Genomic DNA, 22,888 nt, shown 5'->3' with positions numbered 1-22,888 from the left:
TATTAGAACTATTATTATTATTATATACAGTATCTGCTACCAACTCAGTCACGAGCTGTAAGAGAGATGTGGCTCACACTTCAGCCGAGGCGTGGGGCGCGGCTGCAAAGGGGAGCGCGTGCAGGTGTCATTAGCAAACGGAGTGAACGCTTCCAGCCTTCCCAAGAGGGGCACGAACCCGTCCTGGGAGGCTGTCCTTGCTGCTCACGTGTGGCGACTGCAAGGTGCTGATGGCCTCTGAACCTTGGGAGGACTTGAGAGCAGGTACCCATGTGCACGTGTGTTCCAAGAGTCCACCCTGACCTTTGTGAGGGGTGGGAGCTCCAGACCATTGCAAATGCCCGAGTGTCGGGATCCTGCCACAGTAGTATGTGGCGAGAGTAGAAAACAACTCTAATGGAGACGAGGCTGCTGGGCTGGAGATGACAGGCGGAGGCACTGGATGCAGCCAAAGTTCCCCTTCCCTCACCCAAAGCAGACATCACTAATCAATCACAGCACCCTTCCATGCTGTGCCTGGGAAATCTGCTTGGGGCTTTAAAGACAGACACTACCAATAAATTGTGTGTTGGGCATTGGGCTTGGATTACTCACCAAATTCAGTGGCCTGCTCCAAGCCTGCAGTTTTCAAATTTGGGCCATCGCAAAATGCAAATTTATAGGGGTCATGGATCTGCTTACGAACAGTCCAGACCTCCTGTTACTCTGTGTCCATGTAAAATTCCTTGAGGGCTGAGACTATTGGTTTTGTTCAATGCTCTATTTACAGGGCCTAGAATAAGGCCCAGCACATAGTAGTTGCTCAATAAATACTTGTAGACCATAAAGCAACAGCCACTTTGCTTTCATCACAACTGGCACTGCCAGTTAAAAATTTCTTTAGAAAAGCCTATTCTATCAGATGACTAATTCTGATGAAAAAAATAAAGCTACAGTCAGCTCTCTCCTTGGGTTAAAAAAAAATCACATTTCCTTAGAGCAAGGGACTTTGGAGTTGATCAAAAAAATCGAGTTGGAATTAGTCCCTTGCAAAGGTGCCTCTTTCCATTTATTTCTAGCAGAATATCAAGCACGGGGGCATCAATACACATGGCAATGGCTGAGTGAGCCTATGAGCGGCGAGCGAGAACATTCACGCCCCCAAACGAGCTATGGCAAGCGTGGAACGAAACACAGATTTCTTATGCTGCCACCAAAAGAAATCTATACAGAGACTAGGCTTAAATAACGATAAATAATATTAATTAGAATTTATGGAATGCACAATTCATGGAATTCACCAGAACACAAGGAAACCTCTGAGACAGTGTTGCAGTATTCGCGTCTAAAAACAGGGACCCCCTCCCTCTTCCCCTGCAAAGACAGCTGTCCTTCCCTACCACGGCTTTTTAAATAATTCTCGCTATGCTGCTCGCAGCATCATCCCCAAAGAAATATTAATTTACAAAATAACCCAATATTCATATAATTCTTTTGACAAATAAAAATCTTAAATTAAAAAGCATGATTCTCTCCCTCGTCTCCCTTCCCCCCCCACCCCCCACCCTACCCCACCCCAACCCCACCGCCCACCCCGCCTCTCCCTTTATTCCAATTTCAGGTAGCTTGGCACTGAGTAATTGAACATTAAAAAATCGAGTTTGTAGACTTCGTACAGCTGCGTCTGGTGCTCTGAGCTGATGTTCTGGAAGAACTCCGTGGTCATTTCGTCAGTAGTTCTTGTGGACTTGGCGTAGGTGGGGAACTTCAGGTAGCTGCCCACTCCGGCCAGCTGCAGGACGTAATTGGAATCCTCCTCGAGCGTCTCGTACTTGCCCACGAGGTCGTAGTGGATGTGGCACGGGTGGCAGAGGGAGTGCACGGTCTGCCAGTGCTCGTTGAAGGGCTCCTCGCGCTGGGTGTGCGGGTCGATGAGATAGGCCACGAACTCCTCGAACTTGACATCGTCGCCCTTGCGCAGGGCCTCCTGCGTGGCGTTCTTGCGCTGCCGCTTGATGATCTTGGTGCCGTAGCGCTTGTGGAAGGACGTGTTGTACTTCTGCGTGAACTTGTTGCGGTAGGCGGACACCAGCCTCTCGAAGGGCTCGCGCACGAACAGGAACTTCAGGTAGCTCTTCAGGCGGTGGTTGATCTCGGGGATGCTGTACTGGTTGAGCGTCTTCAGGTTGGCGGCCACGTGCGCCTCGCTGGCCGGGATCTCCATGGGGTCGCTGTACTTGCCGCGCCCGCTCAGCACCATCATGAGCCGCTTCCAGTTGGTGCAGGCCACCTTGGGCACGTAGCAGTAGATGAGCTCGTGGTCCTCGTCCACCACCAGGTGCTTCAGGTCGCTGGGCGTCAGCACCCGCCGCTTGCGGCTCGCGGCGCTGTTGGCGCGGCACGTGTCCGTGACCTGGTCGCGCCGCATCTGGTGCAGCACCGCGCTGTTGGAGAGCTCGAGCTGCAGAGGGGACACAAGAGGCACGCAGGGTTCAATACTCGGGTCGGGGACGGTTCCGCCGGGCCGCGTCCCTAACCGCGATGGCCAGGGCCGGGCCACCGAGACGGCCAACGGACCCCTAAGCGCCCCAGTCTCCATTTCTAACTCGCCATCGCCATCGGCTGTCTTTGCTCTTTGTCCCACCACCCTTCCTGTGTAGAATAACAAAATGGTCACCTCTGTGACTTACCCATCACCCTCTACGTGCCTGGCATTTTATTTATTTATTATTTATTTTTTAATTTATTTTTTAAAATATATCTTTATTGATTTCAGAGAGAGGAAAGGAGAGGGAGAGAGAGAGAGATAGAAACATCAACGATGAGAGAGTCATTGATCGGCTGCAGCCCGCAACCCGGGCATGTGCCCTGACCGGGAATCGAACCCTGATCTCCTGGATCCTAGGTCGACGCTCAACCGCTGAGCCACGCCCGGCCGGGCTGGCATTTTACTAGAGCTACGTATATACAGTTTTTCTTTTCACCGTGCAACAAACCTGAACTGTTACTGATTTATTTAATACCAAGTGCCTGCCATTGTGCCAGGCAACACGCTGCCAGGTACTAGGGATGCAGTAATAAGAGTGCAGTGAGGTGACGGCTCTCATGGAGCTTCCAGTCTCGCTGGGAGGCTCAGAGAGGTTAAGTTACTAGCTTGAGACCACACAGGTGAGTGACAGAGTCAGTATGCAACTCAGGTCTACCTGGCAAACAAAGGTGCCAGCCCCCCACCCTACCCTGAGGTCCGGCGCTCTGTCTTCTTGAATGACGCAGAAAGCAAGCATGGAGGTCTGGCATTTGATTGCTCTATTTTAATGCAAGGGGAACCATTTTTCTACAAGCCTGTCCTCGTGGACATCTGTTGCTTTTTGCTTACGCTGGTACCAGCGCCTTGATTCTCCTCTGGGAACCTGTGCTCCATTCTCAGTTCCCTTTTCTCTCAAGCTGCTGAGCTGTGAGGAAGGCACCTGGAGCTTGGGGACAGGGAGGAGCTAGACTGGGAATGAAGGGTATAGAGCAGAAGGACAGAGGGATGTGCTCCTGGTGATGTCATCTAAATACCTAGGTCTGTACGTTGCTGAAACCAGACCCCCAACTCCTGGGATTTTGTGACATTAATCAATACATTTGCTTTGGTACGTAACGCAGTTTGAGCCTGGATTGTATCACTTGCAACCAAAATATTTAGGTACTGGCACGTATTCCTTTGGAGCTTTTCGTCTCTGCCATACTCATCCATCCATTCAAATGTGCAGATCTCACAGTGTACAAGGCACTCATTCTGCTCCGCTGGGAGATACGACCTTTTCCTAAAGGGCTCAGTCGAGGAGGCACCAGCCAGAGAGCTGGCAGCCTCACTCGGGGCCAAAGGGAAGATGTGTGTGAGCCTCTGAATTCTAGGAGCAAATGTTTCCCTCCAAGGGCCATTCACTTCCAGCCTGAACCAGTTCTCACAAACCACCTAGAACAGGAAACGGGACCGACCACACCAGCTTGGGGTGCCTGCAGCCTGGTCTCCAACATCCAGAGACTTTCACCAGGTGGTGACACCCTATTGTCCAGGTGTAGGTCATGGAATTCAATATTTATTTTGAATAGGAAAACTATGACTTTTGCATTTCCTGACTTTAGCAGATATATTCATCACCTTAAAAGGAGCATTCATGCCATTTAAAACAACAACAAATTGTCCTAATGAAAATGGAAGGACCAGGAAGGAAAAAGGGCCCATCGATTTTGCCCATTTGACTCACTACGGACAGTTTTGAAGGCAATAAATTACTAAATGAGCAGAGAAGCAGGGGGAGCCCCCTCCCTGCCCTTTTTCCAGCTCTTTTCAGTTGGAGACAATTCTCTGGCCTTCTGAATCCCCAGGGAGGCAGCATGTCAGCTAATACTGCATTCAGGAACCACAACGCCATAAAAAATGGAAACGATACCCCCGTATCCTTTTACGTCCAATTGCAGAGACAGAAAATAACTCAGTGGGGCTTTGAAATGTGGTATTTGAGGTTTCTCTCTCCCATTTCCTTCTTTTCCATGGCAGCTGAGGTGGCAAACGGCACACCTGTAGCAAGAGGCATGCACGATTTCCCACAGGAGGACTTCGGGGCAGGGTCAAGAGAGTGAGCACGCCCTCAGTCGCGAGGCACAGCCAGGCCCCTTCTTGGAGGAAGTTCACCTGGGCCTCTAGCATTGAATTTTTTTTAACAAACTATTTTATGTTTTGTAATTTTAACTTTTTATTTTAAAATAATTTCAGACTAGTGTTGACTGAACTTACTAAAAATACAATGGTACTTAAAATATGCACAAATATAAAAAGTAGGTATATGAGACCCAAACAAATGTAAACACTGACATGAACAATATGAACCTGATGGAGGATGTTGTTTTACTGGAACTAAGCCCTGCTTGAAACGTGCAGGGAGCTCGCTGTCTGCTCTGGACAGGTTCCTGGCCCTCTGATGCTCCTCGGTGCCACGAGGACTCAGTTTCCCCACCACTTTTTCATTTCTAGTTACTGTGAAACCCAGCGCCCTGTAACATCATATGACTGTTGTCATTTTTTTGACAGTCTAAGAGAAAAGAGGTCAGTGCCCCTGACGAAATAGTCAGGTATTGCATATTTTTAAAATTCTTGCTGCACACTGGTTAGAAAATCACTGGCCCAGGACAATAAAAACGACCTACGCGGTGCCACCAACACCATCAGATTTCATATGGCAGGACTAGGCAGGTTACCAGAGGTGACCCTGACAATGCAGAAACGATTTAACTTTTTCAAAAGATTATCACCAAAATAAATAACCAAAATTTATACAATTCTCATGCAGAACTCCAAACCCCTGGGAGTTGTATCTGTGGATCCCTGAGCCTTGGTTTAAGAAAGCTGGTTAAGCCCTGGCCAGTATGGCTCAGTTGGTTGGAGCACTGTCCTGTACACCGAAAAGGTTGTGGGCTTTCTTCCCAGTCAGGGCACATACTTAGGGTGCCCGTTTAACCCTTGATTCGGGCACGTATGGGAGGCAACTGATCGATGTTCCTCACATCGATGTTTCTTTCTCTCTTTCTCTCTCTCTCTACCCCCTTTCCCCTTTCTCTAAAATCAATAAGCATTCCTCAGGTGAGAATTAAAAAAAAAAAAGAAACCTGGTTAAGGGAAGCCCTGGACAGGTAAGAGGGAAGAGAGGAATTCTTCGCCATCCTGCCAAGGAGAGATTCCTCATAGCAGCCCAGGCTATTCTAGAAATTTCTACATTTGTTATTAGGACCAACAGCATGTTAGAAATCACACGGAGACAGCAATTTCTAATCTTAAAAACATGTAAGTCTGGTCATGTGACTTCCACACCGGTCCCCAGGCAGGGCTCACAGGAGCTCTGGTAAGAGTAAAAGCTCTTCAGCCACGAACAAGTTCCCTGAGTATCCCCGCAGCCATGGGGGACAGGAAGACAAGGGTGTACAGAGGACTCGCTGCTGAAGAACAGTCTGCTCCCCTCTCACTGAAAGGCAACACCTGTCTTTTCCAGCCACGTTTTATCAGGTTCACAAAGCAGAGGTTTGTTGATCTGGTCATTATCTGAGCTGTGAAACCAATCTCTTTCCTTTCACTCCCTCTCCCCTCTCCCTTCTCTTTTTCTTTCTCACAGGTATCTGAAGCCACTATAATAAAGGACATATGTGCAGTATAAAATTAAAATAGGAAAAAAACAAATATACTAACCACAAGGGCTGTAATCAAGGATCTCACTCGGTTGTGGGCTTCCTAGTAGCAAGGGCAAAAGGGGAAATGTAATGAAATCTTGTTTCTGTGATCAGAAAGGAGAAGCATTCCAAATGCTTGGGGTAGGAAATGTACAAGAATTTCAGAGATTTCAGTCGGGGAGGGAGATTCTTGGATTCCGTTTGCTCACTTTGGAGTATTCGGAGGGTTGTCCCAGCTGACTGAATACCGATGTTACGATTCACTACCACCTAAAGTCCACAGAATGTTCCAGTGCTTACAGAACACTTTCATATACACCATCTCATTAAAGAGCCCACTGGAACTTCTCCAGAGCCTACTAAAAGAAGGTTTATATTTAACAGACCAGCCCGTACTTCCAACCACATGTCATTTTGTGGGGGAGGTGGGCTGGCTGCCGCCAAGTATTAATACTTCATGCTAGTGGTTCTCAACCGTCAGCACACATGGACATCACCTGGAGGGCTCGTTAGGATCCAGTGTGCTGGGTCGGGCTCCCATAACAAAATACCACACACTCAAGGTGGCTTAAACAGCAGAAATTTATTTTCTCAGTTCTGGAGTTGCGAGCAGGGCTGGCCTCCTCTAGGCCTCTCTCTTTGGCCTGCATATGTCCGCCTTCTTGCTGCCTCTTTTTTATTTTTTATTTTTTTAAATATATCTTTATTGATTTCAGAGAGAGGAAGGGAGAGGGAGAGAGAGAGAGAAACATCAATGATGAGAGAGTCATTGATCAGCTGCCTCCTGTACGCCCCCGACTGGGGATCGGCCCCGCAACCTGGGCATGTGCCCTGACCAGGAATCGAACCCCGATCTCCTGGATCCTGGGTGGATGTTCGACTGCTGAGCCACGCCGTCCGGGCTTCCTGCTGCTTCTTCATGTGGCTGTCCCTTTGCGCACATTTGTGCCTGGTGTCTCCCCTTCTTCTTATTAGGACACCAGTCCAACTGGATTAGAACCCACCCTAAGGGACTCAATTTAATCGCCTCTTTAAAGGTCCTGCCTCCAAGTCCAGTTACATTGGAAGATAGTGGGGGATAGGACTTCAACATATGAACCTGGAGTCGTGGGGAGCCCATCCCACCAGGTGAGGCTGCTGCTGGTCCTGGACCCCGCTTTGAGAACCACAGCATTACGCTATGAGGAGGTGACCGTAATGTAACATCTCTCACCCATTCATAGCTATTCTTAATTACAGAACGTGGAACCCAGGTTGGTCATCTGCTGCCAAGAGTCTCCCAGATCTGCCTCCAGATCCAGCCTCACCTCCCTCCACCTCCCTTTCATCTCCCAAAAGTATAAATTAGGTCAGAGCAAGGGCTGATTCTAGGAAACCGTGGACATGGCTACAGGCTCTGGGCTGTGTCCTGCCTTTGTGTTTGGATGTCTATTTTTAATTTGGACAGTTTAAAAAGGCATCTATAATCAGTGTAAGTAGCAAATTTAGAGAACTTTTGAAAAAGTCTTTCAAACTTTCCTGTGTTTCATCTTAAAAGGAAGAAAAGCTGGTTTCCCTGAAATTAAAACATCTCCTGTGGTGTTCACAATTTCTCTCTGACACAAGGACCCAAACAGAAGGAGGAGCAGCCTCCTGAAGAAAGGTGGAAACCCAGAGAAAAAGGTCAATTTGGAGACATCAAGTGAGTGGGGCTTGGCAGAATCTGCCACGAACAACTCTTAGCTTGGGCCGGGCCTCAGTTTCTCCGCTTGAAAATCCTAATACAAGCCCCCTGCCAACACCTCATTGCGGGCCCATCATCCCGTGGATTTTAGGATGGGGGCAGGGGGAGGGGCAGAGGAGAACCTGGGACCTGACTTGCTGTGATTCTATCACATGTCTTTCTGGTATAGAAATTCCTCAACTCTCATGAAAAGGGCAAGTCGTGAGGAATCACTGGCGAAAACACACTCACAGCAAAAAAGAGGCACACAGTACATACAAGTATGCTAGCTACCATTTACTGAGCATGCTCGGACCACTGTTAATCCTCACAGTCCAGGACCCCATTAGCGTTCTAAATAACACTAGCATTCCCAATGCATAGACTGGAAAACTGAGGGGCAGGGAGAATACGTAATTCATTCAAGATCAGGAAGTTAGAAACGGGCTGGGGTTAAAATCCAGGCAGGCTGTGCTCTGAGACCATGCATTGTGCAGCTTCCCAGGGTTTGCAGACCCACCTGGGGGTCACCAGCTCCAGGACAGCACTAGAATCATGGGTCTGAACCCTGGTTGCTCCCTAGGATCACAGGGGAGCTTTAAACTCCAGTGAGGCCTGGGGCCCGCCTCAGAGATCTGATGTGCCTGCTCTGGGTGCGCTCAGGTCCCTGGGGATGCTAAAGCTGCCCAGGAGGGGACCACTGCCTTAGAGGCTCCAATGCCAAAGCTAGACTAAAGCACAGTGACCTGCATGTGACTTTGGGCAAGTTTCACCTTCCTGGTCCTCAGATTTAATAGAAATGGGTTTTCTACTTCAGTAGGGCCAGAGGTCAAAGGTCTAGAGGGCCGAGTTCTCAGATATCCTTGGGTGTGTCCACAGGGAACCACTGGGAATTATAGAATGCTTAAAATAAACTTCCATGTTTAGAAAAGGAGAAAAATACTGGGCGTTTAAACAAGCAATCTGGTCTGAACCTGTTGCAAAACTTAAAGGGCTTAGGTAAGAAGTGAATCCACATTAATTGACACGAACACTGCTGGGGAAATTGGTTTCTTGGGATTTTAACTTGTCACGAGGGAAACACCTGTTTGACTGCAAGGATGGAATCTCTGCAGGAGCTTTCCCCACCTTTCCAAAGCTAAAGGAAGGAAAAAGCGCAATGGATGGGAAGCATTTTGAGCCCTAGAAGGTGAGGCAGAGGAGCAGGAGATGCTGCCAGGTGGCCCAGGGCCAGGTGCTAACCAGGCTCAGCTGAGCGGTGAGGTGAGCTAAGGCTCTGAGCTGCATTTTCGCCCTGGGAGCCCTGGGGGCAGAAGCAAGTGAGGAGAGGGTTCTATTAGGCTTGTGGTTAAGGTACTTCTTCTGTAGGCAGGGTTTAAATTTGGTGACCTTGGTTAGGATCACAAACTCAAATGCCCTCCAGAGTCAGCAGGGGGTCCCTGGGCCACGTGAAGGTGGGGAGATGCCACTTAAATCTCACCCATGTAGTCATGAGGGGAATGGGGTCCTGGTCTTTGAAGATCTTTCCATTTCTGGAGAGAAGCCAGGAAAGCAGACTGTATGTGTAATCTCTACATTGTTAAATGTTAGCTACAATTAAAATTTTTTTTTTAGTGCTGTGGGCCAAAGCACACTCGCTGGCGCTGGGTTTGCCTGCGGGCCACCAGCTGGCGCCCTCCTCCAGGCATCTGAGGATCCGGAGGCCAGAAAGGAGGGGCCCCCTTGGAGCCTCCAGCCCAGCTGCCTTGCTCAGTTAGGCAGCTGCGGGGAGGGGACCTGGGTGGACGGGGAGGGGACCTGGGTGGACGGCCGGGCTGCAGGCGGTCCAGAATGCGGTCAGGAAGCCAACAGCAGGAGGTACTGAGAGAAACCAGCGCAGGCTCCGCTCTCTCACCCCTTTCCCAGCCTCACCTTTCTCTGGAATACTCGCCTCCTTCTAACACCACAATTTACATGCCGATCCGTGTGTCTCTCCCTCTGGAATGTAAACTCCCAGGGGGCAGGTGGTTTCCCTTTTGGTTCATTCTGTATCCCCAGTGCCGGGCACATACTAGACACTTAAATCTTTGTTCAATGAATGCATGCGTGAATGAATGACTGGGGACAGGGATGTTCAAGGCCACCAAATGGCTGATGCGGCTGCGGGCGTCCTGGGACCTACCCTGCGGCCCCACTCCACCTTCCCACGGAGGGTGTCTGGCCCAGATCCCGCGGCCATGCGAGAGGGGTCGGCATCGGCCCATCGGCCGGAGGCCAGGAGAGGGGCAGCTGGGCCCTCGGGGCCGGGTGGAAACGGGCTCGGGGTGGCTGCAATCGCCTTTGCAGAGGGGGAAACGGGTACTTTCCACCCATCTGGCGAGGCCAGGAAGCAGGAGGAGGGAGATGGTGAGGGGTGCGGGCGCCGAGGGCCGCCCTGGGGGCCGGGCGTGGGGTGCGCTGCCAGGGCTCCCTTTCAGCGCAGCCAGGTGCGGCTGGACGGCCTCATTTCCATCTCAGATCAGCTGCTGGGGCTTCCGGAGGCCTCGCAGGGCGCGGGGGGGGCACAGGAACAGGGACGGGGTGGCTGCCAAGCTGGACTGGCCTCCAGTGAATGGCGCCCGGAACAGGGACAATGTGGGGAAGGGACGCAGCTCCCGCACCGCTCGGAGGCTGGATTTCCTGGGAAATCAGGAGTCAGAGGGTGGGCTGGATGTGCACCTGCCTGATGCTGAAGGCTGGCGGAGGGGGGAGGCGGGCTCCACTGCGCAGCCTCAGCCGGCTGACAGCGCCCACCAAAGGGCAACGCTGTTCAGGGCAGGGTGTTAGGATTCCCCCCCGCTTCTGCTCTCTTCCTCCTTGGACCAACTGGCTCTGTTGACTCTCTTCCTGATTCTCTTTCCAGAATCACCTGTATGTTCGACTACTCGTATTTCATCCAAATCACTTGACCTCTTCAGTCTTAATTTCCCCATCTGTAAAATGGGGACAATAATAGTGTCTACTTCTCTGGGTTGTTTTGAGGACTCAGTGAGAGCTCACAAGGAAAGCACTAGCATGGCACCTGGCACAAAGTAGGCACTCAGTAAACAGTAATTTTCTTTATTATTGTAAATACTAGAGGGTTGCTTCATAAGTGGCTGGCAGTACAGTGAGCATATCTCTCTGCCTTCCTCTGCCTCATAGCAATTCTCAGTCTTTAGTGTATGTGAGAATCACAGCAGGTGTTTGGTAAAATGTGGATTCCTGAGAAATTCTGATTCAGTGGGTCTGGCTGTCCCAGGTGCCTGCTCCTGACCATTGCCTAGAGTGACCCTGCAAGGCTGCTGGTCCTGCGTCCCATTTTGAGAACTGCTGATGCAGCGTCATTGCTTTTACAAGAGCAGGTGCTGCAGGTAACGTCAAACACATTTGTCATTGGTATGAAATGCCTGGCTTGGGGTGATTCGCTATCTCGCTGACATAGGAGAGTGACAGAAGCAATCGGAGGCAACCTGGATTGGCAGCTGTTAAGCAAATTGGTGGCCTAAAGAGCAATTTTCTAGAGATGCAGAGATTAGCTATTAATATGTGTCAGCAGGCTCTACCCTATGCATTGGAATTTCAAAGTGAGCTGTGGATTGAGAGATCCAAAAAGGTCAATTTACTTTGTAATCAAGGACCACGTTTCAACAATATCCCATTTCCCTATTGTTCAATAGGTATCTGTGAGCCATTCTCTTGGGCTTTTATTCTGTATGTTGTGTGTTTCTTTCACAGACAGGAGAGGCTGAGCCAGCTCTGCAGATGGGGCCCCAAACCCTCCTCCCACCTCTGCCCAGGAGGCACCCCTCTTCTCTCCCCACCATGATCACAACACACCTGGGGCCACAACAGAGCCATTTCTACCACCTTTTCCCCTTTGTCTGAAGCTACTCCACCCTGATCATAATTATATCGCCATGAGTGATGTGAATTTATCTCATTTCCCTCCTCCAGGGCATCAGGACAGGTCCTGGGCATCTCTATATTCCAGGTGCCAGGTACTCAGTGCCCAGTACTTGCAGGACTTAGAAAAGGGTGAACTGCTTTGTGCCTACACATTAGTGCCTTTCCAGTACTAAGATTTTTTTTTTGTGTCTGTCTCAGTCACTTCACTGCCTTTCTCTCTCTCAAGGATGGCCCACTCGGGAGCATAATGGAAGGCCACCGTCTAGCGCGACGGGCAAACACATCTAAACTCACCTGCTGTTTACTGAGAAACATATGGACCTGGGCTGTTTCTCAGGTCACGCCTGGGGCACACAAATCACAGACCATACGTGATGTCATGGGCTTTGACCTGGGGTCAGAGATCAGTAACACGCCCTCAAGTTGGTGACATCAGAGGTGCAAATCCCCGCAGTCCATAGAACTTCTGAGTGAGTCCACACCCCTAGAGCCCTTGGAACACTGAGCTCAGAGCAGGAAAATACCTTTGCGATCATCTGATACCATGTTCTGACTTTTAGATGACAAAACTGAGGCCCAGAGGTGGGAACTCACCCTTCCACTCCCAGGAGCAGCAGCCCTAGGCCTGGGACCCCGTCTTCCGTGCTCGCGCTGGTGCTGCAGCACCGTATTGTGAAGAGAGACCTTTTCTCCTTCCATTCTCCTGGGAGCCCTTGTCAATGGCACAGAGATGGACTCAGGGACACACTGAGGGGTGGGCAGCCCAAGGGCCATCATCTCCGTGTTGCTAAACCACCTCCGTGAGGTGTAGAAAACATCCTTGCCACCTTCCACCAACCTAAGGGGAGTATTTTGGTGACACAGGTGGAGTCATGAGCAATGGAAATTCTGACACCAAACAGAAGCCAGTGAGCTCTTTCATTATCCAGACGGGGACTGGGTCATAGAGTCGTTGTCATCGCCCCCCTCCCCCCGGCTGGCTTGATTGGGAAACTCATTAAAGGCGAAGCAAGAACTGGGAAAAGTCTTGACAATTTTATTATTTAAAAAGAATAGTCACCCTGTTTGGGCCAGTGGAAGGAAATACGTGAAGCAATTTCAGGATAGAATTTTTCTTCTTGTTCTCACCCAAGGATATATTTATTGATTTGGGGGGGGGGGGGGAGAGATTGATGTGAGAAACATCAATCTGTTGCCTCCCATATGCACCCCAACTGGGGACTGAATCTTGCAACCTAGGTATGTGCCCTGACCAGGAATCGAACCCCCAAGCTTTCGGTGTATGAAAGATGCGCCAACCAACTAAACCACCTGGCTAGGGCCAGGATAGAATTTTTATAGAAAATCCGTGTCTCCCTGATTCCATTAAATAGACACTGAACAAATATTGAGAGCATCTGGTTTCTCACCCTGCCTAGAAAGTCCAGGATTCTGCTGAGTTGACCTGATACAGGGGTCAGAGGTCAGAGGCTGGAATCAGGCAGACACATCTGGACATGACTCCTGAAAACACCCCTGACGAGCCACATGACCTAGAGGCAGTCATTTCCACCCTCCCAGCCTTGGTTTCCTTGTCTCTGAGGGTTGAGAGTAGCACAAATGTCACAGGCTGTCATGTTGTTTAAAGGGATAAAGTCTGCAAAGAATTAAGCATATCCCCTGGCCTGCAGCTGCTCTTCATGCACAGGCAATTAATAATCAAAACTGAAGGTTCTTTCTCATGAAAAAAAACCCAGAGGTCTCCTTTACTTTGTAGCTGTTTAAGGAGCGGAGTGGCTTAAAACACAGATTCTGTAGTCAGGCAGCTTGGGCTTAAAATCTGACTCCACAACCACACCAGCTGTGAACCTTGGGCAAGTTACTTAACACAGGTCTCTGTTCTTGTCTGTAAAATGGGCTTATATGACAGCATTGACCTAAGGTTTTATGTGATGCCGAAAACAGCTTCCTTTATGTTCAGTGCACTGGGGGTGCACAGGAGATGGCCCCAAAGACATCACTCATCTTGTATTGAGCCAATGTTAAGAAATGATAAAGAAATTCATTGCATTCAGCTTCCTTAACTAGACTTCTGTGCCAACAAGGAGGGAGAGTGGCTGATGTCACTTGTCCTTTCACTTCCCCTGCCTGCCAGGGTAGAGACCAAATAGTGCTGAGTTCAGGGTGGAGCAGGAGAGAAAGCCCAGGCCCACACATGCCCACGTGCCCAGGCTCTGAGTGGGGCGGAAGGGCTCTGACCCTTGGCCTCTGCCAGGCAAGCGCACAGTGGTCTCCAGCCTCCAGCTGACCCTGCCTGCAACCTGCAGGCCGCACTTTGCCCCTTGGTGGGATTTGGATTGGTCAGCTCACCCCTCTCCCACTGCCCCACAGGTCGCTGGCCTCCAGGTCCTATTCTCCATCCCTGGGAGGGACACCTCAACCTGGCAGCTGCCCCATACTTTGCCTTTAATCATCAACAAGGTGCTGGGAGTGGTGGGGGGCAGTGCAAAGCAACGTTTGTCTTCGGGGAGAAACATTCTAACAGGTCACGGAAGAGGAGAGGAAAACTCCACTGCAGTCAGTGTGGCAGCTGACAGGTGCTAACTCAGGGACTGGGAGTACCTGGTGTCGCACTCCCAGATCTAGCACCTGCTAGCCCAGAGGCCTTAACCTTCTCAAGTCTCTATTTCCCCAGCTGCAAAATGGGCAAACAATAGTCCCTGCCTCAAAGGTGGCCCAAAAGATCAGAGGAGTTATATTGCTCACTCCAGCATGTCAGTGCTCAGTCACCTGGGAGCTCATTATCTCGGGTGGACGTGAGGATGGAGGACCATCAGAGCACAGGCGATGCCTTTCCTTGGTGGGGGAATGATTTCCCCTACAGAGGAGGGTTCCTTCGAGGCTGGAGACATAAGATGTGAGCTGGGCAAGAGAAGGCCCTGTAAGCAGGGAGTGGGCGGAAAATAGGAAGAGCAGACACAGTGGTAAGAGACTAGGGTACCTCTGGGTCGGGCTCGCTGGCTGTCCCTGCATAAGCTGTGTTCCCAAAGTGACAGGGACAGGCGATCTGCTGAGGCTGAATGAGCCTGCTGGGCCCAGGGGAGGCTGCAGCACCCGCCCCCGCCCCCAGGCCTTCCAGAAAGGAAGCTTCACAGACATAATTACACCGTGGAGCAGGGAGGGCCGCTGGGATCTTTTTTTATACACTAAGTGGCATTCTCTGAGCCAAAGCAATGAACAGAGGGGTTCAGAAAAGCAAGTGGGGTCAGGGTCTGGGGGAGGGGAGCTGATTTTCAGTAATGAATCTACTTCCTGTGGTGACTGAATCCTCTATCGGAGGCCCTTCAGCTCCAGGGAACAAAAGCACCTGGGGACAGCTGGGGACAGGCCACCCCTGCTTTCCCAGGGTGGAGCCAGGGCCCTCCCCGCCCCACGGCTCACCTTTCCCTTTCCCTGCTCACCAAATTCTCCAGGCTGGGCCCTGAGTACAAAACCATGGGGGAAACCAAGAATTCCTTTGCCTCTATTTCTTCTGAAAAATGTGAAAAGTCATTCAAAAGGAAGCAGGACTACTTCCAGTCTTGTGTCTGCTGAACTGCTCTGAGGAGGGCGCTGGGCAAAGGGTCAGTGTGAGGTTTAGGAGTAAAACAAAATGATCTAGGAGAGTCTGGACTAACTGACCATTCATTAGCAAGTCTACGACCCTACGGTATCCTGACAACAGAAAACTACAAATTCACCTGCAGGCTCAGGTGGAAGAAGGAAGAGAACCAGGTTGTTGCATTTACTGAGGTCAATGTTTAGTGAGCACGTGTCATGTGGCAGGTGAGGCGCCAGGTCCACGGGGGCATCATACACGGCAGCGGGACAGGGAGGGTTCAGGAAGACCCCAGGCTGGGAGACGGGGGCTCCACAAGGCGCTGGACTCTTGCCTGGAGGCGGACCAAGAGGACTGAGAAAACTGGTACTTCGGGCACCTGCCTCTTTATTCCAATGGGGAACCCTCCTCCATCCATCAATGAAGTCGTGGATAATCAGTCAGAGTGACAGCTGGAGGGCCAGCTGTCCAATATGGAGTCACAGTGATGATGACGGCCACTCCGGCAGCCCAGACCTATGCCATGGCTGTACCCAACTGTCTCTAATTCTGATAACTCTGTGATGTGCATGCTAACACCTCCGTTTTACGAATAAGGAAACTGAGGGCCAGACAGTTAAGCAACTGTCCAAGGTCATCAGCCTATCTTTGCTCTCTGACCCAGCATAGCTTTCATATCATTTGCTTGGTTGAGAGCTGTTGGCATGCAAAAGTGGGAGCCCAGGTTTATGGTTTGAGAATTTTCTAAAGAGAGTCTCACATGGGCCTCCTTAAAGCACTCTCCACTGTGACCTGGACATTTCATGCCTGGGGCGCAGCCAGTGTCACTCAGGAAGTGCTGGCAGGGCCTGTCCAGTGAAGGGACAGGAAGGTACCGGGTGCCACCATGGGCCAGGCATCCTGCTAAGCACTTGACAGCTGCTGTCTGTTAATTCTCACAATAACCTGAGAAGTGTTATCCCCACTTTACAGATGAATACACCAAGGCACAAAGAGCTTAAACACAAATCTCAAGGTCTACACCTTATAAGAGGTGGGGCCCAGGTTTGACCTGGTGGTCCAGTTCTGGAGCATGGATCTTCAGCCCCATGCCTGTGACCCCAAGGCTGACCTTCAGCTGCCCTGGCTTTGAGACCTCAGTTCTGCCCAATGGGAACAGCCTGGACCACATGGGCTGTTCCACAGCCTGGGTCCACCTCACAGGGGCAGGTGCACCATGAATTCTTGGTGCATAAAGACCTTCGGGCAATGATTACTGAACTAAACTAGGAAAGAAGCTCTAAATAAATACCCTTCCCGGAGTTTTAAAAGTTCCCACAAGTTAGTTAGCATGTCCCATAAAAATCATCTGTAAGTGGTGTTAAACAGAAATCAAATTTTCTTCTCAAAGACACTACTGGTTTTGACTGTATAACCCCTGGGGCATGTTTTTTCCCTTCTTGTCCCTGTATTTGGTTTTTATCAAGACCCGCAATGAAGACACCTCACATGGCAGGGGGACACCTTTCTCCTGGGCTCTCACAATCAGATTTTCAGGGTGTCTTACACTGAGTTCTAGGACATCTCCAGCTTTCCCCCCCCCCCCCCCCCAGAGAGAGTGAAAGGGAGAGAGAGAGAAACTTTGATGTGAGAGAGGCACATCGATTGGTTGCCTCCCACATTGCTCTGACCCTGGGACAGGGACCGACCCTGGGACAGGGACCGAGCCTGCAACCGAGGTGCGTGCCCTTGGCTGGAATTGAACCAGGGACCCTTCAGTCTGTGGGCTGACACTCTAACCACTGAACCAAACTGGCTCAGGCACATCTCCAGCTTTGTTTAGGGAACTTAATGGGGCCCAAAGGAGCTATGTCTTCCACTGGCACCTGGGAGGGGTTCAGAACTCAACCAACCAACCTCCACGAAGCCCCAGCCTGGCCAGCTCAGGGTGGAGCTGAGCGGTCACAGCTGTCCGCTCAGGCAACCGTCCACGCAGGCTTCCCTGGTCGCCCTTGATGTGGGGCCCGGCCTGCTGCCCACCTGCTCCCTGGGCTCTGCCACAGCTCAGTCAGCTGGGTGCTCTTCAAACAGGCCAGCATCCAGAGGGGTGCGGCATTTTCTCTGAGTTTTATAGAAACTTCTAACCAGAAACATCTGGAAATACATGGGACTAGGTCAGATGCCTCAGGGCGAAGCTCAGGCTCAGCCAGGCTGGGCCTTTGCTGTGTGAGCCTGTGAGTCACTGGCCTCTTCCCACCAGCCTCCTCTGCAAGATGGCTCTGCCTCCGGCCTCTCCCTGCCTGCCTCCTTCCCTCCCTCTCTTCCAGGGAGCACTGCACTCAGTGCATTTTGGGCAGTTGAACTTCCTGCCCTTCCACAGGTAATGTCCTTCCCCTAGACCTTTCAGACACCAGGACACCGTTTTGCAGGGAGGACTTTGGGGAAGGTGGGACTCGTGGGAAAGGCAGAAAGCATGGTCTCACCTTCCCGCTGGTCATCACCCCGTAATGTCCCATAGGAATCTCAAACTCCAAACACCTGAAAGGGAGTTGTCACCCGCCTCTTCCCATGGCCTTGCCTCTGGACGTGACACTGCTGTCTGTCCAGGTGCTCTGCCAGGCTCCTGGGCATCTGATCCCCACAGCCTGGCATCCTGGGCCACCTCACCTCTAGTCTGATTGCTGCCCAGGGCCCCTCCGGACCAGGACAGTCCCTCTAAACCCAGCTCTGAGTTCATCATTTCTGCACTTTATGAAGCAACCATGAGTCTCTACTGCCTTCCATGGGGAGTTCAGACTCCTGACCTTAGGACACAGACCCTGTGTGCCCCGGACCCATCTTTCAATGGCTCTGTGCAGTGTGGCCTGGTGGCCATGCCCGCCTGGCTGCTGGGGTTTCGCGCTGTTTCTTCTTGCATCTGAGGGATCTGTCAGGCCTGAGTCTTCTGTTTCAAAGGCTACTCCTCACATCTCCCTCAATTTGCCACTCTCTTCCTGCCAACTCCTGTGGGCTTTCCAACCTCCCTTTATACCTCACTTTCTCCAAAACCATGCGCCCATTTAAGATCAGTCAGGTGCTCCCTTTCCTGGTGCTCCCCCAGGGACCTGGGCTCACCTCTCCTGCAGCACACCGTATTACTGTTGTTATCACTGTTGAACCTTGAATGACACGGGTTTGAGTGACACGGGTCCACTTATACGCAGATTTTTTTCAATAAATACTATAAACATATTTTCTCTTCCTTATGATTTTCTTAATAACATTTTTTCTCTAGCTTATTTTATTGTAAGAATAAGTATATAGTACATATAACATACAAAATATGTGTTAAAAGACTGTTTGTATTATGGGTAAGGCGAGTGGCAGGGGTGGGAATCCCAGCTGTGTGACTTCGGACAAGTCACCTAACTGGTCTGGGCCTCCGTTTCCCCATCTCTAACGAGGCTGGTAATACCCACCACATGAGTGCACAGTGAGAATTAAACAAGATGATATATGTCAAGTTCAAAGCTCAAGGTTGATGCCCTCTTTGTGGACTTTGTATCTGGAAGTAAGTGCTTAAAAATACTTTAAAAATAATCCCAGAAAGAAAGATTCTCATTCCTACGTCACTGCAAAATAAATCACCATTTGTTTTGCCATCTGGTCTCCTAAGTGACTAGCAAGCTGGGAAGGATGCCCAAGCGACCCTGGGGGCTGAGAGTACTGACAGATGCTGTCAACTGCTTGAGTCCACAGATGTGCCGGTGACACTGATATGAATGGGATTTACCTGATGGCGCTCAGGTTTCAATCTGGCCTCTTTGACACGAGAGGCATTGGGACAGGGTGATTTCAGGCAGGTAAACGCCAAAGGGTGTTTTATTATCTAGCAATGCACCTGTCACCCATCCTGGAGTCTCTCCCACACCTGGCCCCTTGGAGGGTGGGGCTGGATAAGGGATAAGAGATGGAGGGAGACTCAGAGACAGGGCAAGAAGGTCTATTTCAAATGTGAATTTTTAAAAAGTAAATGAAAGTCCAAAGATTTTGTTTTCAGGCCACATACAACTACCCTTGGGGATTACAACAGCCATGAAACACGCCAGGTGGATTTCCTGCCAGGACACAGCAGAGGGCTGGGGCAGTTCTTAGGGGAACGGGTATCTCGTTTTGCCCTTCCACGCTACGCATGCGTGTGGGTTCTGGCATGTGAGCCAACACAGGGCACGGGACTGGCACAGCCCGGTCCACACCAGCATAACTCGCTCACCCTGGGAGGCCATACAGGGCATGGCCTTAACCCACCACTCCCTGATCCCGAGGACGCTGGCACACCAGGTACCCCCAGAACACAACTCTTTCCTGGAGGAAGAGAGCATGCGAGGAGGCGGTCCCACTTTCTCCTGCCCAGGCCAGAGGGGGCATGCGAGGCAGGCCTGCCATCCCCGCAAACTCCAGCGGAGGCCGGAGGGCCGGCGGTGAGACCCCGGGCGCGCTCCGCACCTGCCTCCTTCACAGCCGCATCCCTGCTGTCCAGCAGGCTCTCAAAACTATTTGGTGAGTGAGTGCCCCTTGGGGAAGGGCACGGTTTCACTCCAAACCACAGTTTGGAATCATTACATGCAGGGCAGGACAGGACTGGGCAGGGCAGGGAGGGAGGGGAGGAGAAGGGAGGGCTAGGGTTAGGGGGAAGGAAAGGGAGCTAACATTTCAGAAACCTTTCTCGATGCTAGAGGCCTGACGTGTTATTTCCTGAACCCCTCAACTCTGAGAGGCGGATAAGCCTGTCTCTGATTCACAGATGAGAAGACCAAGGCCCAGTAAGACTGGCTCCAAGTCTCAGGCCGCAGGGACTTACACTAGTCTGCTTGCTCTTTTATTTATTTATTTAAAAAATATGTTTTTGTTGATTTCAGAGAGAGAAGAAGAGAGAGGGAGAGAGAGAAACACCAATGATGAGAGAAAGTCATTGATCAGCTGCCTCCTGCACGCCTCCTACTGGGGATCAAGCCCGAAACCTGGGCATGTGCCCTGATGGAGAATCGAACCATGACCTCCAGGTTCATGGGCTGACTCTCAACCACTGAGCCACACTGGCTGGACTGCTCTTCTGTTATAAAACGTGGCCTTGGAGCCACAGCTTGAAAGTCTATTTAAGGACAGAAGATATCAGATTCTCTCTCTCCTCTGACGCCCATTTCCCCAAGAAAAAATGTAGAGAAACCTTTCAGGTATGTTCTCTTTGTACCTCTAAACCAAGCGGGCTTAAGCCCCTGTGTCTCAGTGTCGCACAGAGCCACCCACGCGCACATGCTGGAGGATGTTAGTGTCTCTGGCGCCCTCACTCGGGCTTTGTTTTGCTTATGGATTGGGCTTCCTGTTTGTTTGCTGGTGGCAGAGTAACTGTTTGGGCTGCACCTGTGCTCAGGGCAGGGGTCAGCATGATGGGGATGCCACCTTCCACCCTTCCAGGGCCTCTGTGAACAGTGAACCCGCCCTCCAAGGAGGTTCTGGTCAGTTTGCGCTCTGGCTTAGAATACAGGGGGAGATAGCCAATGTCAAGGCCCAGGTACAAACAGGATGAAAGGGGGCAGGCAGGAGAGACTGGCCTTGGAAAGGCAGCTGTCAGCAGACAGCAGGCAGCCACGTTCAGGAGGACGCGGAACAGCTGCTGCGGCTCTGTGGGAAAGAGGCTCATCCTTGCGCTGGCATTGACACTGGGAAGCTGCAGAGGTGCTTCCGAGGGGCTCACTCCTTCTGCTGGGCTGGGCCCCTTCCATGCAGCTGCAGCCCAGGAGCCAGCAGAGCCCTTCTGCCTGCTCCCGTCTGCTCCCAGGTGGCCTTGCATTCAGCTGTCGGCCTCCCAGAGAAAGGGTGAGGGATCAAGAGGTCCCCTGTCCCTATTTCTTTGCAAAGCAGAGTACATCACGCCCTGGATGGGACATCTCACAGCTCCTATTTTGTCCCATCCTGTTTCAAGGCCCAACCCAAGTGTCTCTTCTGCGCCACCTGATGAGGCAGCCACAGTGCTCTTTGTGTGACGTGTCCTGGACACACCGCTATTATCACACAGTGTCACACTCAGACCGTGAGCTCCTCACACTTCCAGCCCCTCCTCCGTATCTAGCACAGTAGGTGCTCAATAAATGGTTACTGGTGAATGACTAATAATTGTTATCAGTACCTAACAATTGTTGAGCCCTTGCTATGTGCCAAGCCCTACAAGGCTTTTGTGCGGATGGCCTCAGTGAAAATCCTTATGACAACCCCCTGTGGCAGAAACCGTTCTTCCCATTTGAGGCAAGAGGTCATGTGAAGAGAGAGGTTAAGTAACTGGTCTCAGGTCACACAGCAAGAGAGTGGCAGAGACAGGGTTTCAGCCCAGGAAGATGGTTCCCAAGCGCGCTGGCCACCGTACCTTACTGCCCTCTCGAATGAGTGAGTGAAGGAACAGCAGGGGAAGCAGAGGTGCTTTCAGAGTAAACTGGAAGCAAACCAGTGAGTACAAGGCCCAAGAGGAGGGTCCTGCTGCCTCTGTTCAGAGTGGCTCTGCTGTCACCTGACACCAGCCAGCTCAGCAGGTTAATAGGGGACCAGGGTGCCAGCTGCACAGCCAGCCAGAGCTGCTTAGAGCCCCAGTCATCGGGGCAGGTGCAGACCAGTGAACAGAGAGTGCAAAATCACCTGACCACCAACCCAGCAGCCTGACACGCAGGGCCGGGGAGGGAGTCAGGAGAGGGGCAGGCTTTCCCTCCCACCCGTGTCCCTGCTCAGCAGGCACTCCCCAGCCAGGTGCCCTTCCCCTTCCTAGATCCCCCTCCCAGCTCCACAGAGCTCCCATAAGCTCACACACTATTTGAGCAGTTAACCACACACACTGTATGGTTCTGCGTGTCCATTTCTCACGTTCCGCCCATGATGCTGTTTGGTTTAAGTGCCTGGATCTAGAACTTTAACGAACACAAGAATCTACAGGGCAGGTGAAGGGTCATGTGTGCTCTTGTTAAATGCAGATTCCAGGGCCCACTCCCCCTGAATCCTATCTGTGAGGCAGGCCCAGGAATCTGCATTCGTAACATATCATTCAGTGATTCCCCTGTGAAGAAACACACTTTAAATCCTCAGTACCCAACAACTGGGTGAAAACAATCCTCTACGTGTATACGATTTCTCATAATTTGCCAGGACCCCCTACATCATCACAACACCTGACAAGATGGTCTGGGCGGGAGGCACAGCACCATTTCACAGATGAGAAAGCTGAGGTCAGAGCCGCTAGCTCAGGGAGTCAGAGCAAGTCGGACAGGAGGCCAGTTTACAGCCCAGGCCTACTACAGGTCATTCCAACCGTGTGTCTGTTTCCCTGCCAGCTTACCTTTGTTTCTCTGTTTTTTCTTTCCTGCTATAATTCTTAAAACAATTCTAGCAACTAAAGGTCATAATCAGAGGTAAACAATAAAAGGAAAATAAAAACCCTCCAAACTCCCACTAACTAGAGATAATAATTATGAATGCTTTGTGTATTTTCCCAGCTTTGTTCTTATGTTTTAATTACT

At 51.0% G+C, this 22,888-nt stretch overlaps 1 protein-coding gene across 2 annotated transcripts in view; it reads right to left on the bottom strand.

Moving 5' to 3' along the window:
* Positions 1 to 1,566: 1,566 nt before the first annotated feature.
* The window catches only part of CHST11 (carbohydrate sulfotransferase 11), a 222,345-nt gene continuing 201,023 nt past the window's right edge, over positions 1,567 to 22,888 (bottom strand). For both annotated transcript variants that reach the window (XM_016223185.2, XM_016223187.2), the window contains exon 3: positions 1,567 to 2,440. In XM_016223185.2, the coding sequence (XP_016078671.2) occupies positions 1,586 to 2,440 (855 nt within the window). In that variant the 3' untranslated portion in view covers positions 1,567 to 1,585. The remainder of the gene's footprint in view (positions 2,441 to 22,888) is intronic.

This window comes from Miniopterus natalensis, chromosome 2 (genome assembly GCF_054644295.1).
Source record: "Miniopterus natalensis isolate mMinNat1 chromosome 2, mMinNat1.hap1, whole genome shotgun sequence".
NCBI lineage: Eukaryota > Metazoa > Chordata > Mammalia > Chiroptera > Miniopteridae > Miniopterus > Miniopterus natalensis.
Note: the sequence above shows the minus strand (reverse complement) of the source record. Positions and strands in the feature narration are given on the sequence as shown.